This window comes from Pelodiscus sinensis, chromosome 4, assembly GCF_052426305.1.
Source record: "Pelodiscus sinensis isolate ZL-2025 chromosome 4, ASM5242630v1, whole genome shotgun sequence".
Lineage (NCBI taxonomy): Eukaryota > Metazoa > Chordata > Testudines > Trionychidae > Pelodiscus > Pelodiscus sinensis.
In genome coordinates this window covers 113208887-113226591 of record NC_143055.1, presented here as the reverse complement: position 1 = coordinate 113226591, position 17705 = coordinate 113208887, and the positions used below count along the sequence as shown (strand labels likewise).

General features: G+C 41.7%; 1 protein-coding gene across 1 annotated transcript in view; it reads right to left on the bottom strand.

Annotated features, from left to right (window-relative positions):
- The window catches only part of DNAJB14 (DnaJ heat shock protein family (Hsp40) member B14), a 39865-nt gene that overhangs the window by 18474 nt on the left and 3686 nt on the right, over positions 1-17705 (bottom strand). The window contains exon 2 of the mRNA XM_006133788.4: positions 5496-5670. Within this exon, the coding sequence (XP_006133850.3) occupies positions 5496-5670 (175 nt within the window). The remainder of the gene's footprint in view (positions 1-5495; positions 5671-17705) is intronic.

The following is a 17705-nucleotide window of genomic DNA, read 5'->3' as shown; positions in this document are numbered from 1 at the left end:
TTGGGGTAACTCCAGAAAGATTTCTGCAAGCCAGCAGACTCATCCATCACTGAAACAAATCTAAGGATCTTGCAAGCATTTTTAATGTATATCATCTTTTAATGATTCCTTAACTTTATTCTTTTCTTAATATATCTTTAGTTAGTTTACTAAGGACTGGCTGACAGTGTGATATTTGGCTAATATTTGACACTCATCTTGACCCAGGGTTAAACATCCGATCCTTTGGGATTGGTAGAACCTCACAATATGGTGAGCTAGGTTTTCAATAAACATTCACTATAGTATTCCTGTTTACGAATGGCTGCATTGTCTAAAGGGGACTGTGTTTGGCTTATTAACCAGTGTGTTGCTGCAGAATCTCTTCTGATTCTGGTCTGATTACTTTAATTACAGAACAAGCCAGTTTTCAAGCATTGTCTGTGTTGTTGCAATCTGCCCTTAGTGTGGCATTCTCCGCATGGCCCATGCCAGACACTCACTCATGCCACCATCCAGTAATTCTCATTCCTAATAGGTATAACCCTGTCCAGGACCTTATTCTAGTTTCTGTGGGATTGGGAGGGTAGCATGTATGTATCTGTAGGCGGGGGACAAGCTTCTCCCATCTGTCTTTGTTATGTTTGTTTACTGTAAATTAAGTGCTGTGGTCAAGAAGTAAACTCTTTGCTTTGTAGTAGAGGTTTTGAGGTGGAGATAGCATAAAAACAGGAGGGAGCGAGTCTGATCTGTCCTGCATTTGGCTCTACCGTCACTATTTATGCATATTTTGAAGATGATAATTACAATTAGCAGCAAACCTAATGTTTCAAAACATATCTTATTTTCAAATGCATTTCAGTCCACAAGAGAAGTGCCTCTCAGCATGTGAGTCTTCAAACTTTTGCACTGAACAAGTAGTTCTCTTTTCAACTTTTTTACTATTCAGATCATATCAGTCAGTACTTATGCAATCAACGGAAAGGTATTGCATCTTACACTTCTCCCCATTGAGCAACTTGTTTGCATTATCATGCAATGCTCTACAGAAGTGCTATAGTAGCTTGTTGGAGAGCCATGTCCCTTGTGCATATGGAAGAAATTAAAAAGCAGCACCATGGTGCTTGTTTATATTTGTATCTATCAACAATACTAGAGCAATGCTGATGAAAACTAAAGCAGTAAATCCATCTGTTGAGTTTTTCTACTCCAAACATGTCTCCACAGTGCATCTTAAATCTACTATTATAACAAGCAAATTTAGAATAGTCTGATCATGTCAGGAATTCTAGTGAAGAATGTTCCATTACAGGAATCTCAAAGGTAAGGTCCTTCTATATTACAGGCTTGTCAGTACTGATGAAAACAAACAAAATCCTCTATGAAACACACATATTCACTGTAGCTGGATCCTGAATGTCTTCTCTCAGTATCCATTAGATTATCAATATGTATTCAAATGCTGCAGGGAGACAGCTGGGGCAACAGAAAGAAGATGAGCTCTTCTTAAAAACTATGTTAAACATTCAGAACAGTTTTAATTGTACTGTCCAATTGCTGCAAAAACTAACAAAACTGAGACCACATTAAAATTTAGGGATTTGTCCTATACAAAACAGAAAAATGTGAAAAAAACCTGACTAAAAAATTCATTCACCATTTATATGTAAAACTAGTTAACGCTATTAAAACTCCATCAAAATACTTACATGTAAAATACATAAAATACTTCAGCATATTAATCCAGTCTTTATTCATACAGTAGTTCCCTATCCTTTACTCAATTGACCATGAGAACAGATTGGCTAATCCAGTAGTAAGGGATTTTTTAATATATCTATCTGGGGGTAGATGACTGGAGAATAGCTATCATACCTGTAACTTAAAAAAAGGGGTCAAAAGTGATCCAAGCAATTACAGATCTGTTAGTCTAATCTCAGTAGTAATCAAGACTCTGGAACAAATCATGAAGGAAAAATAATTAAATTCATGAAGGTAAGCAGAAAAGGGGATATAATGCAACATGGGTTCACCAAAGGGTAGATTGTGCCAGACTCACCGATTTTCTTCTTTGAAAAGAATTATATTCATATTTTTAACAATAACCTTGTCACAAAAAGTAGGAGTGTGCTAATGAAATTTGCTGATGATACAAAGTGTGCAGGGGGCGAGAAAGGAGGGTACTGTCAATACAGAGGAGGAACTGCATATTATACAGGAATATTTGGATGACCTTGTAGGACAACAGAAATGGGATGCCTAGAGCGCAGCAGTAATACAAACTGTGAAATCATGCATTTAGGGGCTATTAATAAGAATTTCTGCTTCAAGTTTGGGGGCTCATAAGTTGGAAGGAAGCAGTCACGATGTGGGTGCGTTTGTTGACCACAGGTGGACAATAAGCGACCACTGATGTGGCTGAAAAAAAAAAGGCAAATACAGTCCCAGGATGCATCAGGCAAGGCATTTCCAGTAGAGATAGAGAAATAATGCCATTGTTCTTGGCACTGGTAAGAGCTCATTTGGAATACTATGTACAATTCTCCTTAACCATATTCAGAAAAATGTAAACTGAACTGTTGCAGAGAAGCGCTATTAGGAAGATAAGGAAAATAGAGGGCCTCTCTTATCGTAAGAGCTTGGTTTGTTTCATACGAGAGAGAATAAAAGACTGCTGTTTATAAATACATCTGGGGGAGAAAAGGGAAGAAGGTAAACAGCTATTTAAGCTAAAGAACAATGCTGATCTAAGAACAAATGGATATAAACTGACCAGGAACAAATGGCAGGATGGAAATTAGGTTTCTAACTATCAGAAGAAAAAGGCTCGGGAACAGCCTTACAACAACACTGGGCACTAACAAATAAATTAGTTTTACGGTTGAGCTGAACTCATTTATGAGTGGGATTTTATGATGTAGTTCTTAAAGGCATGCTTAATTGCCTGCACAGAGCCTATGTCAAAATTACTAATGGGTGATTCAAAGTGACATACTGTGCCCTTTGAACATTGCAACATACACATACTATGAGTTCAAATCTCGCCCTCAGCAACTCTTATAACACAGTTGAGCCTCAGAGTTATGAACACTTCAAAAATGGAGGAAATTTGTAACTCTGAAATGTTTGTATAAAATGTTTTATACACCCTATATAAAATGTTTTGGTTGTTTTTTCAAAATTTTCAACTGAGTATTGATTTAAACACAGCTTTGAAGCTTTACTATGCAGAAGAAAAATGTTGCTTTTAAATGAAACAATTTCCTCACATCATCTGACCTTTTTCTTTAAATGTTCCCTTTAGCTTTTTAGTAGTTTACATGTAAACTACTATACTATATGGTATTTTTCGGATAGCATACTCCCAGTTCCAGATGAGATGGGAGACTTACTGGACAGTTTGTAACTTTAGTGTTCACAACTCTGAAAGTTCTGTATATGTTGCTCACTACATATATTTTTAAACTGGAAGCTTTGCTTTTAAGGTAAGAGCTGATATTTCAAAGAGCTCTAAAATCCTCATGCACACTCACATTTTACGTTAGAAGTATTGCAAAGAAAATGGTATTAAACAGAGATGATGAAAGACTCTAGTAAGCAGCAGCACTAGAGCTCTCTAAGCATGATGCATACGCTTCACCAGTTTCCTGAACGAGACAGGGTGTAACCAAAAAACAACTTTTAATAATGTTGGTTTGATCTAAGGAGTTACTGAACTTCAGGAAAAAACTCATAACAGTGTACCCTATGCCAAACATTGGCATAGGGTTGATGTTAATGTGCAGGACAGCTCCATCATCAAAACAATAATTATAGATGTATTATAAACAGTATTTAACAGTTTTTTAAAAACCAATGTTTTTTCTTTTTTTAAGATAATTCATCCAATTCGCACAAACCAAAAGGAACTATTGATTTCATCCCTCAAAGTGCTGTCCTTGGGGGAGAAGGTTCAAAGGAAATGCAAGACATTAGAAAAATTGTAGCTACATGGCCCTTTTTAAACAGTTATAGCTGGTCTCAAAGATCATGACTCCCTTCACTAATTGCCATAAGGGTGGGGGGGAAAAAAAAAAAAAAAATCAAGCATTGCTCAAGCTACCAGAAATATTTTAAAATGTTAAATCTAAAAAATCTAATACTAATCTAAAAAAAGAAACTGTTTTCTTGTATACTTTTTCATCTCGACAGAATGAAAGTCAAGGTACATTCTTAACTGTGGCGGCTCTAATCTTTCACTGTAATACTGCTGCACTACATTAAGCCCAGTAGTAGAATTAGTAGTCCAAACAGAGGTCTTTTAGTCAAGGGATTCCTCATACACAAGTTCCCACAATAATGAGATGATTTTAATAATCAAAGCATTTTAAAAATCCACACGCATCAGCAGACTACAACAGTGGCTAAAGGCAGACTTTGCAATGTGAATTTGGGACCATTTAATCAAACTGCTTCCAATACATAGGCAATGCCAAGACAGGGAGCTTTTAATTTTCCAAATGTTCTAAAATACACACAAACAGTGAGATTAGCTTGATTTACCACACAGAGACAGAAATATACTTCATGGAGCAAAATTGGAATAATTTAGTTAAAAGATTCCTCAGATATAGCACCTTCCAATAAGGAGTTGATTTTAATATTCAAATTAATCTAAACCCCCATGTGCACAGTGTGATTGTTTTGAAACTTTTAATGTTAGATGGGAATGTGTTAATACTTCTCACAGTTCTAACCCCTGGATTTTTAAGTCTTACTTAGATATTTATGAGTGTCTAAAATATACTTCTTCCTAGGTAGAAACACTGCCCTTGTAAATTTACAACAGGACTTCCACAATCACTGTCATTTTTACATGACAGCTTCTCAATAACTCTTGGATTTTTTTAACAGGTAGGGATATTTGCAATGTAGATTTCTACAAAATTCTTAGGCTACGTCTAGACTGGCCCCTAATTCCGGAAAAGTCATGCAAAGCAGGTAAGTCAGAATAGGGAAATCCGCGGGGGATTTAAATAAACATGTCCGCCGCTTTTTTTCCTACTTTTCCCCAAGCTGGAAAAAAGCGTCTAGACTGGCGCGATCCTCCAGAATAAAGCCCTTTTCCGGAGGATCTCTTATTCCTACTTGAAAGTAGGAATAAGAGATCCTCCAGAAAAGGGCTTTATTCCGGAGGATCGCACCAGTGTAGACGCTTTTTTCCGGCTTTTCCCCAAGCCGGAAAAAAAGCGGCGGACATGTTTATTTAAATCCCCCGTGGATTTCCCTATTCTGACTTACCTGCTTTGCATGACTTTTCCGGAATTAGGGGCCAGTCTAGACGTAGCCTTACAAAGAATGAATGTCACAATTTGTGTTATTAAAAAAAAGTTCCTATTCAGTACCAGCATCTCCGCTCTAAAGATGAGCTAGATTTAAGAGATGCATCTTTAGATTTTTTTTTTACCTGGAAGTTTGAGTGAATAATATCCACATGCATATGATACAAGAGGTGACGTGTTTATATAATTTGATACCTGAATACTCCTTCCACTTGATCTTTGGTGTAGCCTTTTCCACTTTCACCTGCAGCAGATGCATTGCTGTCCTTTGTGGTACTGGGTTTACTTTGATCATTACCATTTGCTGGCTTTTGGCAATATGGAGCACTCCCAGCAGCACTTCCATTCTTCATAATTGCTTCCAACAAAACTGTAAAGACACAATATATACGTAATATCATATATACATTGAAGATGAAAAAGACCTATCAGGGCAAGGCTCTGAAACTTTTTCATTATGTGGACACATCTTAAAAGACTGTTTCATGGATCCATCTTCTTACCTGGTTCAGAACCCCTGCTATACACAAACACAAAATTATTGAAGCAACTATATCAATTGCTTACAAGGAAAACATTTAGAAACTGTTAGCTGGTTGGCTCATGCCCTCGGTCTCCCTTCCTCCTCCTTTTGTAATATAGCATCATACAGTAGCAGAGACAGCTAGCTGGCTTCGTACATTCTACCATGTTTTACAGGCATTCATCCCTTTCTTTGCAATGAAAGTCCTAGATGACTGAATAAGAACCTAGAAATAGAAAGACAGAATTTGCTCTCCAGAGCAGCAGTACAAAAAATCTGAGAACTACTACAATAGGTTCTTTAATTCATCCCACTAAGACCGCTGCAGGACTGGCCCAAAACCAGACACAAAGGTACTTATGCAGAAATCTTGGGCTCAATTCTTGACCCTTTCTCCTGGTCCGAGGGCAGTAAGTACTATACAAGGCAAAGTACTGAGACCCAAGGAGCAGAAGCGTCTCATGTCACAACAGCAGATTAACGAGTTCTTGGAGGATACAAAGCGAGTCTCCATCCATCTTTAAGGAGGATGGTAATCTTTAAAAAAGCAATATGAAGAGGTTACACTAGATGGTGAAGACACATGAAAGCAGAATATATCCCCAGAGCTCTGAAAGGAATACAAAAGGCATTTTAACTTCCAATAAATAGGAGGCATGACAGCAAGAGAGGTCACCAAGCAATGATATTCCTACAGTCCATTTACAAAGATAGCATATGGAGGACATGAAAAATAATAAATCCATTCACTTTATTTGCTAGTTTGATAATAAATAGGAAGCTTTTTTGGGTAATGAAGGGTTTAAGCCAGGGGCCACAATGATGCTCACAGCACATGCCGAGGGCCGCAACTTAAGTGTGGTTGCATATACATGCAAATATATATGCAAATAGCTTCTTTCACATTGACAAGCATGAATACAAAGCACTTCCCACAATGCCATTCCTGGGGCTAAAAATGCCGACACCCTGTACCCATCTGTTCTAGCTAGGCCATCCGCTTGAGTCTTTCAATGCTCAACCCATATGGGAGACGCCTTGCCATTGTGGAGCATGTTCCCAGCGGAGGCCACGTTCAAAGGATCCCACCCACGGGCCATGTGTTGAGCCCCGTGTAAACCCACACCACAGGCCGCGGGCAGCATGTGGAGTAGCCCTGGTTTAAGCCATCAATTTCTGCAAAAGAATATAGGTTTTTTCCTTAAAATAATATTAAATTTCTAATACTTATGGCTGAGATGCCCTGCCAAATGTGAACCGAACACCAATCAATGGACTATTGTCTTCCTGTGTCTACGAACAGTTCCTATATTTCTTCTGCTGATTTGAAATGTTAATGTCACTCTGCTCCTGCTTGTCAAGACCGATCAATTTCTCTTCTTACCGAGACAAAGTGGGTCAGGTAATAATTGTATTGGATCAACTTTTGTTGGTGAGTGAGACCAGCTGAAGAGCTTTGTGTAAGCTTGTCTTTCACTAGCAGAAGTATTTCCAATACAAGATATTACCTTATCACTTTTATACCCCTGGGATTGATATGGCTACAACTATGCTGTATACAATTTCTCTGTTGTACTTCAGAACCTTTGGGGCACCAGTAAAATTCCACAAAAATATGATTGATTATGACCAGTAGCTGTCTCTATGCCACTGGAGGATATCTTGGACTTTAGAAGTGCTTTGTGCTGGCAGAGTGGCATAAAGCAGCCACAAACCAAGGCAGAATCTGGGCTTATGTTTTTGTAGAAGCCAAGATGCCCGACTGTATCCATGGATGTTTCTTGTACTTTTCATTGGAGGAAAAAAACTTTACTGATCTTCATTTAACTTTTGGATTGACTTACTTTCCAAACAATTAATCTCTTCTACTGGGAAATTTAAGAATGTCTGCAGAAATGAAAATGGTAATCTGCAAGAAGATGACTAAGAAATGACTTGCAATTCTTCAACAGTTAATTCTACTGCATACCACAAAAGGCATATTGAAGATTCTAATCACTACACGTAATTATAATGAGGCATACATCACTAAAGACAAAAAATGTTAAATAAAGAATTATACTGCTGTCCTGAATGGTTTTGTTGCTGCTAAGTGATTGCCCTCCACAAGATATGCATTTCAGTAGAGAATGAATCTCTTTAATACTAAAGAAACCTGCTAACTCACTCTGATGACTAGATCCATTGTAGTTTACTTCATTTTGCAAATTAGCATATAAATGAACCAAGAGATAAAAAAATACTACTGCCCTTCACTTATTTTGAAAGGTGTTGTTTAGATTCAGAGATTCTACTGCAACTGCATGTTTGTTTTGGAATCCCTTGTTTCTGTATAAATAATATAGCATTAAATCTACATAAATACCATCAATGCTCAGATTTAAAAAATGTTATTTAAGTTAATGTTAAAAAGATGTACATAATACACATTTTGAGAAAAAGTTTCTGTACATATACGTGTCATGCTTGGATTATGTACAAATAAAAGTTTTGGTTAAGGGTCATACAATACATATAATAGGGATGTAAAAATCACATTTAATTAAATAGTTAAATGTTATGTTTAACCGGTTAACTGATTAAATGGAGGTGGGTGTGGGGACTACACCAGCTGGGCAGGAGTGTCACTGCCTGTGCATGCCTGGGCTTGGCCCGCCACCGGTGGGGGCTACTATGGTCAGCTAGAGGGGCCTACTACAGGTGGGGGCCTCGCTGGCCAGGTTCGTGCACCCTCTGCCTGCAGTGGGCTCCACAGGGTTGGAGCACACCCCTGTCTATGGTGGGCTGCTCTAGCCCTAGCTAGTTAACCAGTTATCCATGCACATCGCTAGTATATAATCAGCAATAATTGAGATTTAGATGTGCAAGTTTAACAATACTGTTTGGATATTGCAATCAAGCACTAAGGTATATCACTCATGGAGAGATTTACAGAGAACTGGTAGTAGAAAGCAAAAATATCAACAAGTGGAGACTGTCCCTCAGTAAATCAGAATTTAGGGTGGTCTTGCCGCTGGAAAATAAAACCCACCAGGTAAATATCTGAGTTTCTTCCTGACTGCCCCACAATCAAAGACAGAAATGGACCACACCACAGTTCTTATGCCTTTGACACTTCTAGACTGTGCAGCTACCAAAACCACAGTTGTTCACTTCTAACCTGGGATGGGCTAATATACAATTAATACAATTAATACATTAATACAATTTTGCACATCATGCTCTACACTAGCTCTAGGGATGTAAAAGTAGTCGATTACCCGATAAGTGTGCGCTCTCCCACACTTGCCAGCATTTTTTTAGCAGGCTGGCCAGCAGCTAGGCTCAGTCGTGGCTTGCACAGGGTCTGGGATCTACCCCACTGCCGCTCTATATTTAAAGAGTACCGTATTTTCCGGCGTATAACACGACTTTTTACACTAAAAAACATCCCCCAAAAATCGGGGGTCGTGTTATATGCCGGGCATAGAACGTACCTGGTCCCCGACACGGTGCTTGGGGCTGGCCCCAGGCACGTGGCGCACGGTGTGCGCCGGCGGGGGGGGGGGGGGGGAGAGCGGGAGCGCCGGCCCCGGGCGCGTGGCGCTTGGCGCGGGGAGCGCCAGCCCCGGGCGCGCGGCGCGGGGAGCGCCGGCCCCGGGCGCGCGGCGCTTGGAGGGGGCACCGGCCCTAGGCACGTGGCTACGGGGGGGGGCCTTCCCCGGGCGTGCAAGTGTCCCCGCCCTCCCGGCGCCTGGCGGGAGAACGGCCACACCCCCTGGCGCCCGGCAGGGGGACAGCCACGTTCTGTAAGTGGGTGGGTAGAAAAGACCCCATCATGGCTCCAACAAGAAGAAGGAAATTTGAAGCCAGTTTCAAGCTGAAAGTTGTAAAGTTTGCCTAGGAACATAGTAACTGTGCTGCTGCAAGGCAATATGGAGTAACAGAAAAGATGGTCCGAGACTGGAAAGCATTAAAGAGTATGCCAAGTAGTAATTGTGCATTAAGAAGAGGCACCCCACATTGGTCAGAACTTGAAAAGCACGTAGCAGACATGGTGCATGAGCATCGTCAAAATGGTTATGTAGTGACACGAAACAAAATACGTATGTTTGCACTTCAGTGGGGCAAATCTAACCCAGATCACAGCAAAGGATTTAAGTCCACTGTATCCTGGTGTACTAGGTTCATGGAAAGGCATAATCTGGTACTGAGGCAAAAGACCAAAATTGCACAAAAATTACCTGCAGATCTCGATGGAAAAGTAAGTCAACAGCGCAAGAAACATGGCTATGCGTTAAGTCAGATCGGAAATATGGATGAAACTCCTATGAATTTTGATATGGTTGGAAATAAAACTGTCAATCCAAAAGGTGCAAAAACAGTGTTAATTAAAACAACAGGACATGAGAAGTCCAGTTTTACAGTGGTACTAGCATGTACAGCTGATGGCGCCAAACTAAGACCAATGATTATTTTTAAAAGAAAAACAATGCCGAAAATCAAGTTCCCTGTTGGAGTTTTTGTACATGTGAATGAAAAAGGCTGGATGGATGAAGAAGCGGTAAAGCTATGGCTTGATAATGTATGGAGTAGGCGACCAGGTGGACTTCGTCAAGAACGTAGCCTACTGGTGTGGGATATGTTCAGGGCTCATTTAACTACCAGCACAAAGAAAAGGCTGGCAAGAATAAACACAGATGCGGCAGTTATTCCTGCAGGATTGACATCATTGGTACAGCCACTGGATGTGTGCCTAAACAAGTCATTTAAAGATCGCATTCGAGAACAGTGGAATGAGTGGATGGTTAGCGGCGAAAAGTCATTCACAAAAAGAGGAAACATGCGTGCGCCACAAGTGGATGTTTTGTGTAACTTTGTCATAAAAGCCTGGAATGATATTGGTGCAGAAACAGTAATCAAGTCTTTCAAGAAGTGTGGCATATCAAACTCTTTGGATGGTATGGAGGACGACTTCTTGTGGCAAGATGAAGGGGAAGCCAAAGCTGAAGCCACACCATCCGATTCGGAATTAGATCCATATGATGACTGTCTTACAAATGTACCACAAGATGTCACTGATGAACTTATGATGTCAGAGGATGAACATGATGAGGATTTTGAAGGATTTTAAGTACCTGCAAGTCAAAACCATTTTAATTAAAATTATTTAAATCAAATCTGATGTTATTAAATGGTGTTGCCTCAGAAGGGGGGGTAGTCTTATATGGCGAGTATAGGCCAAAACATATGTTTTAACTGGAAAATTAGGGGGTCGTCTTATACGCCCAGTCGTCTTATATGCCGGAAAATACGGTATTAGGAGCCGGGTAGGCAGGCAGCCCAGCTCAGTTCCAGCTCACGCCAGTTCTGGGAGCTCAGTCCACCCCCTAAACCAGGGCTCCTGCCACCCCACGCCGCTGCCTCTATAACTGCAGCAGCACAGAGTGACTGGCAGCCAATCCACAGGGGGATCTGGTTTTTAAAATGGCTCCCCTCATGGACCAGCTCCCATCTGGGACCCCAAGCTGCTGTCTCTAGATACTGAGACAGCAGCATGGAGTGGCAGTGGTCTTCTAGTGAGGGAAGCTCGAGCGCAGTAGCTGCTGGTCCCACCCCTGGGTACTAAAGAATTCTCTCTAAGAAGCTGTGGAGAGAACTAGAATCCCTTTATTCTAAACTTATTGAAGGTTCTCTCCCTCCTGCCCCTTTCCCATGTTTAATTATTCTCACTTAAAAGGCAGAAATAAGGAGCCTGACTTATAAACACCACCAAAAAGTAGCAAAGGAAAATAAACGCAGAGCTTTAGAGAAAAGGAAAAGATTTGTTTTCTTTGGTAACATCTCTCCCTTTCTCCTTAATTCCAATTTCCTTTTACATTCTCCACATCATTGGTTTCAGTGTCTGCTAGCTTAATCTAGAATATCAGCAAGCATCACCATCTAGTCTGAAAAATGGTCTGAGGTAAACAGGATGAAGTTTAATAAGGACAAATGCAAAGTACTCCGCTTAGGAAGGAACAATCAGTTTCCCACATACAGAATGGGAAGTGATTGTCTAGGAATAAAAAGGATCTGCAGAAAGGTATCTAGGGGTTATAGTGGACCACAAGTTAAACACGAATCAACAGTGTGACACGTTGCAAAAAAAAAAAAAAGCAAACATGATTCTCGGATGCATTAACAGGAGTGTTGTGAGCAAGACATGAGAAATAATTCTGCTCTACTCTGTGCTGATTGGGCCCCAATTGGAGTATTATGTCCAGTTCTAGGCACCACATTTCAAGAAAGATGGGGAGAAATTGGAGACAGTCAGAGAAGAGCAACAAAAATTAGTAAAGATCTAGAAAACATGACCTATGTGGGAAGACAGAAAGAATTGGGCTTGTTTACTTTAGAAGAGAGACATCTGAGGGGGACATGATAGCAGTTTTCAAGTATCTAAAAGGATGTTACAAGGAGGAGGGAGAAAAATTGTTCTCCTTCGCCTTTTATGATAGGAGAAGCAGCAATGGGCTTAAATTGCAGCAAGGGAGGTTTAGGTTGGACATTAAGAAAAACTTCCTAACTGTCAGAGTGGATAAACACTGAAATAAATTACCTAAGGAGACTGTGGAATCTCCATCACTGGAAATATTTAAGAGCAGGTTGGATAGACATCTATCAGGGATGATCTAGACAGTGCTTGGTCCTGCTGTGAGGGCAGGGGACTGGACTCGATGATCTTTCGAGGTCCCTTCCAATTTTATGATTCTATGATCTGTCCCCTGCACTCATCCCTACCTCAACAAGAGTGACCAACAGTTCACATTGGCTTTCTTCCCCTTCTGTGCAAGAGAAACAAGTCAGATGCATTAAGATTTTTCTTCAGAGATTTTTTTTCCACTGCAAATGGCCAATTTTATGTTTTCCAGTAAATGGAAACTGGGAAACAAAACAGCTATACTCACTATAGATTACAATGGAGGCATATCTACAAATCTGTTCAAATTTCTTCTCTCAAGAAATCTTACTGATATCATACACCGACTTCAAAACTTAAAAGGGTGACTACCAATGATACTATGTAGAGAGAAAGACTGGTAATGAGCAAGAGCCTTAAATTGTAGCATTTCTGGTAAATAAGAAGTGAAAGATATTTTGGCCTTGGAAAGGGTTCAGAAAAGGGCAACTAAAATGATTCGGGGTTTGGAACTGGTCCCATATGAAGAGAGGTTAAAGCGACTGGGACTTTTCAGTTTAGAAAAGAAGAGACTGAGGGGGGATATGATAGAGGTATATAAAATCATGAGTGGTATGGAGAGGGCGGATAAAGAAAAGTTATTTATTAGTTCCCATAATAGAAGAACTAGAGGTCACCAAATGAAATTAATGGGTAGCAAGTTTAAAACAGCATGTAGCCAACCTGTGGGACTCCTTGCTAGAGGAGGCTGTGAAAGCTAGGACTATAACAGAGTTTAAAGAGAAGCTAGATAATTTCAAGGAGGTTAGGCCCATAAAAGGCTATTAGCCAGGGGATAGAAATGGTGTCCCTGGCCTCTGTTCATCGGAGGCTGGAGAAGGATGGCAGGAGACAAATTTCTTGATCATTGTCTTTGGTCCACCCCCTCTCGGGCACCTGGTGCTGGTTACTGGGTTAGATGGTTACTGGGCAGACAGGTTACTGGGCTAGATGGACCTTTGGTCTGACCCAGTACGGCCATTCTTATGTAAAGCTGTGGGTTGTTCAGTTTCTTTTGGTAGTCTATGATTAGTGCTGATAATGGACTTATTTTCTTACTAGAGAGGGACCAACATTATAAATGACCACCACGCATAACACTGCACCAGCAAATTTAACTGGAATGTCTCTCAACAATGCACAAACCCTGGTGCAGACCACAAGTGGTGGGAATGATAGTGTAGACTAGCATCTTACACTGAAATAACTAAACTTCTCTGAGAAGGCCTAGATGGCAAATTGACAATATAGTATGTCTGCACTAGTACTCCCACTATAGTACTACTGATACAGGTTGAAACTCGTTTAACTGGGATTCTCTGGTCCAACAACATCCATGGTCTGGCATGGATGTTGCAGGACCAGAGAGTCCTGGTGGAAGGCCAGTGACAAGGATCCCTGTGGGGCTGGCAGGGCAGTGGGCTGCCCATAGTGAGCAGGGTGGACGGTGGAGCTGCCCAATGCGTGGCAGCTCGGGAGGGTTAGGAGACCTGGCATGTGGCTGCCTGGCATGTCCCAGAACCCATGTGCGGCTGCCCAGCATATTCCGGAGTTGCAGTGGTGCACGCAACTACCCAACAGGGTCGGCAGAGGGTGGGGCAAGCAGGAGGTGAGGAGCTGGCTGGCAGACCAGCAAGGTGGGCCAGAGGAGCCAGTGGCAGGGGTCCAGAAATGACCACCCTTATTCTGGCAAAATCCCTCATCTGGGACCAGTCAAGTCCCAAGGGTGTTGGACCAGGGAGGTCCAACCTGTAGTACAACTGGAGGGAATGCAGGGTGGGGGGAAATAAGACAAATGTTAAATGTGAACAAGAGCAAAGAGGGTAAGAATTGTATGCATTATGTAAACTGAACTACTGTTATTCCCAAAGGGTTTCCCTTCAGGGTAGGGTTGATCATAGAATCACAGAAGATCGGGGCTGGAAGAGACCTCGAGAGGTCATCTAGTCCAAACCCCTGCTCAATACAAGACCAGCTCCAAGTAAATAATTCCAGCCAGCGCTTTGTCAAGCCTCACCTTTAAAACCTCTAGGAATGGAGATTCCACCACTTCTCTAGGCAACCCAGTCCAGTCCTTACCTCCCTCCTAATATCCAACCTAGAACTCCCCCAGAGCAACTTGGTGTCTGTTGGCAGGTAAGTATGAAAAACTGGCAGTGCTAATGTTAATTCTATTTTTTTTCTGTAGATCAAAAGATAGTAAATTTCATAAGTGACACATTTTAAAAAGGTAAATTTCAAAGTCTGCATACCAAGATCCCAAAGGCCCAAACCACAGATTATTATAATCAAGAGCTGCATATATTAGTACTGGAAATCATAGTATTTTACGCAAGCATCTTACTAGACAACAACAAAGACATGAGGAAAATGCCCATTTCTGCTAAATGAAAGCTCCTGTTCACATGGTAATACTGACATTTTACAGCTGATTTGCAGAGTACAACTACTGAAAAGCATTTATTCAAAAAGACTATGTTTTTGTTGCATTAACATAATATTTTTTCCCTCTTTAAATGGCTACCAAGGTTTCTCACACCCTCATATTAAGCCTGATGCAAATATGAACCACTGCTATAGTGAGGGCATTAGCTAAGACTACTTGATAAACAATGACCTTATATTTCAGTCTTATAAAACCAGTGAAATAGCATCACAGAAGTCAGCATAATATGAAGAAGTCTTGTTTACACTAGCAAAAAAAAAAAAAAAAAATCACCCAAACCCACAACAACTTTTGCTGACAATTGGTGTTAGCAATGGGTGTTGCTGAACCGGCACTGAACAACTGCAAAAGCAGTCAAAGGCAGACCATATTCAGCATAATTTCAGAAACAGCAGGTAAGGGGATCAAAAAGCATGTGGATTCAATGTACTTAGATTTTCAGAAATCCTTTGACAAGGTCCATCACCAAAGACTCATAAGCAAACTAAACAGTCATGGGATAAGAGGGAAGGGTCCTCATAATCAAGAACTGGTTAAAAGATAGGAAACAAGGTGTAGGAATAAAAGGCCAGGGAGGTAAAGAGTGGTGACTTCCAGGAGTTTGTACTATACTGTTCAACATATTCATCATGATCTGGAAAAAAGGGGTATACAGTGAAGTGGCAAAATTTGCAGAGGATATAAAGCTACAGGTTGGACCTCCCTGGTCCGGCTCCCTCGAGAGCTGACATATCCCAGGAGAGGGATTTTTTCGGACTAGGGGAGATCATTTCGGGCCCTCTGCTTCTGGCCCTCTCTGATGCCCTTTACCAGGTTTCTTAGCTCCCCCCAAAGCCCAGCTGACCACACACCAGTTCCCGGCTTCTCCCCAGCCCAGCTGAGCTGCACGCTGGCTCCTGGCACCGACCGCGGCAGCCCAGTAGAGCCACACACAGGCTCCTCCCGTTCCCTAGCTAAGCCATGTGCCATTTCCCACTTCCCAAGCCAGCTCCTCCTCCCTCCTCCCCCCGCAGCCCAGCTGAGCCACACGCTGGCTTCATGACTTCTTTTTGCAGCCCAGCGGAGCTGCGTGCCAGCTCCCAACCCCCCCTCGCAGCCCAACTGAGTTGCGTGCCAGCTCCCAGGCCCCCACCCTCCTCAGTGCGCAGGGACTCTCTGATCCTGGAACATTTGTGGTTATGATTGATCATGGACATTGCTGGACCAGAGAATCTGGGATTTTAGAGGTGCAACCTGTACTCAAGATTGTTAATTCCAAAGAGCTCTCATAAAACTGGGTGAGTGAACAACAAAATATCAGATGAAATTCAATGCTGATAAATGCAAAATAAGGCACATTGGAAAACATAATTCCGACTATACATATAAAATGATGGGGTCTAAATTAGCTGTAACCTATCAAGAAAGAGATCTTGGACTCACTGTCGATAGTTCTCTGAAAACATCTATCAGCGTGCAGAGGCAAATAAAAAAGCTAACAATGCTGGGAATCATTAGATAAGACAGAAAGTCATATCACCTCTTCATAAATGCATGGTATGCCCAAATCTTGATTACTCCATGCAGATTTGATCACCCCATTTTAAAAGACACATTGGAATTAAAAGGTACAGAAAGGAAGAACAAAAATGGTTAGGGTATGGAACAGCTTTCATATGGGGAGAAATTACTTAGACTGTGACTTTTCAGCTTGGAAAAGAGACGACTAAGGGGTGGAATATGATAGAGGTCGATAAAATGATAACTGATGTGGTGAAAGTAATATACACTTCTCATACCACAAGTACTAGAGGTCACCCAATTAAATTAAAGTATTTCTTCACATGATGCACAGTCAGCCTGTGAAACCCTTTGCCAGAATGTTGTAAAGGCCAAGACTACAACAGGGTTCAAAGTACAGATGTTAAATTGCATGTAACTGACTAATTGAACAGTTGATGCATTGACTATCCATTAGTCAGTAGGGTGCCTCCGCCTTTGAAATGTAGCAACAGCCCTACGGTGAAAGTGCTGCATGGAGCCTGGGGTCAGTTGAACACTCCCCTACTGAACCTGGGCTCCATGTGGTGTTGCCGCTTTGAAATGCCGCAGGGAGCCCAGTGGTCAGGCTCCTTGAGGCATTTCAAAGTTTCAGCGCCGCATGGAGCCCGTCAGCAGGGGAGTCACAAGCTGATCCCGGGCTCCATGCGGCGCTGCCGCTTTGAAATGCTGTGTGCAGCCAGGGGACACCCCAGCTGGCCCCGGGCTGCACATGGCGTTTCAAAGCGGCAGCACCGCATAGAGCCTGGGGTCTGGCCCCAGGCTCCATGCAGCACTGTCGCCTCTGAAGTACCCCTTCTCTTCCCCCCCCCTTGCTGCTTTTTCTGATGGAGGCAGCAAGGGCAGGGGGAAGAAGTGACTAATCAACTAGCCTGTTGACAATCTAGTAAAAATTTGTTTGTGGGATAGTAGACTAGTCCTTCACACCCCTAGTTCAAAAAAGAACTAGATAAGTTCATGGTCCAAAAATGACTATTAGCCAAGATAAATAGGGATGGAAAATCATATCTCTAGCCTCTGTTGGCCAGAAGCTGGGAATGGGCAACAGAGGATGGATCACTTCATAACTGCCTGTCCTGTTCATGTCCTCTGAAATGCCTGGCATCGGCCACATCCAAAGACAGGATACTGGGCTAGATGGATCATTGGTCTGACTCAATATGGCAATTCTTAAGTTCTTAGAACTTTCTCTACAGC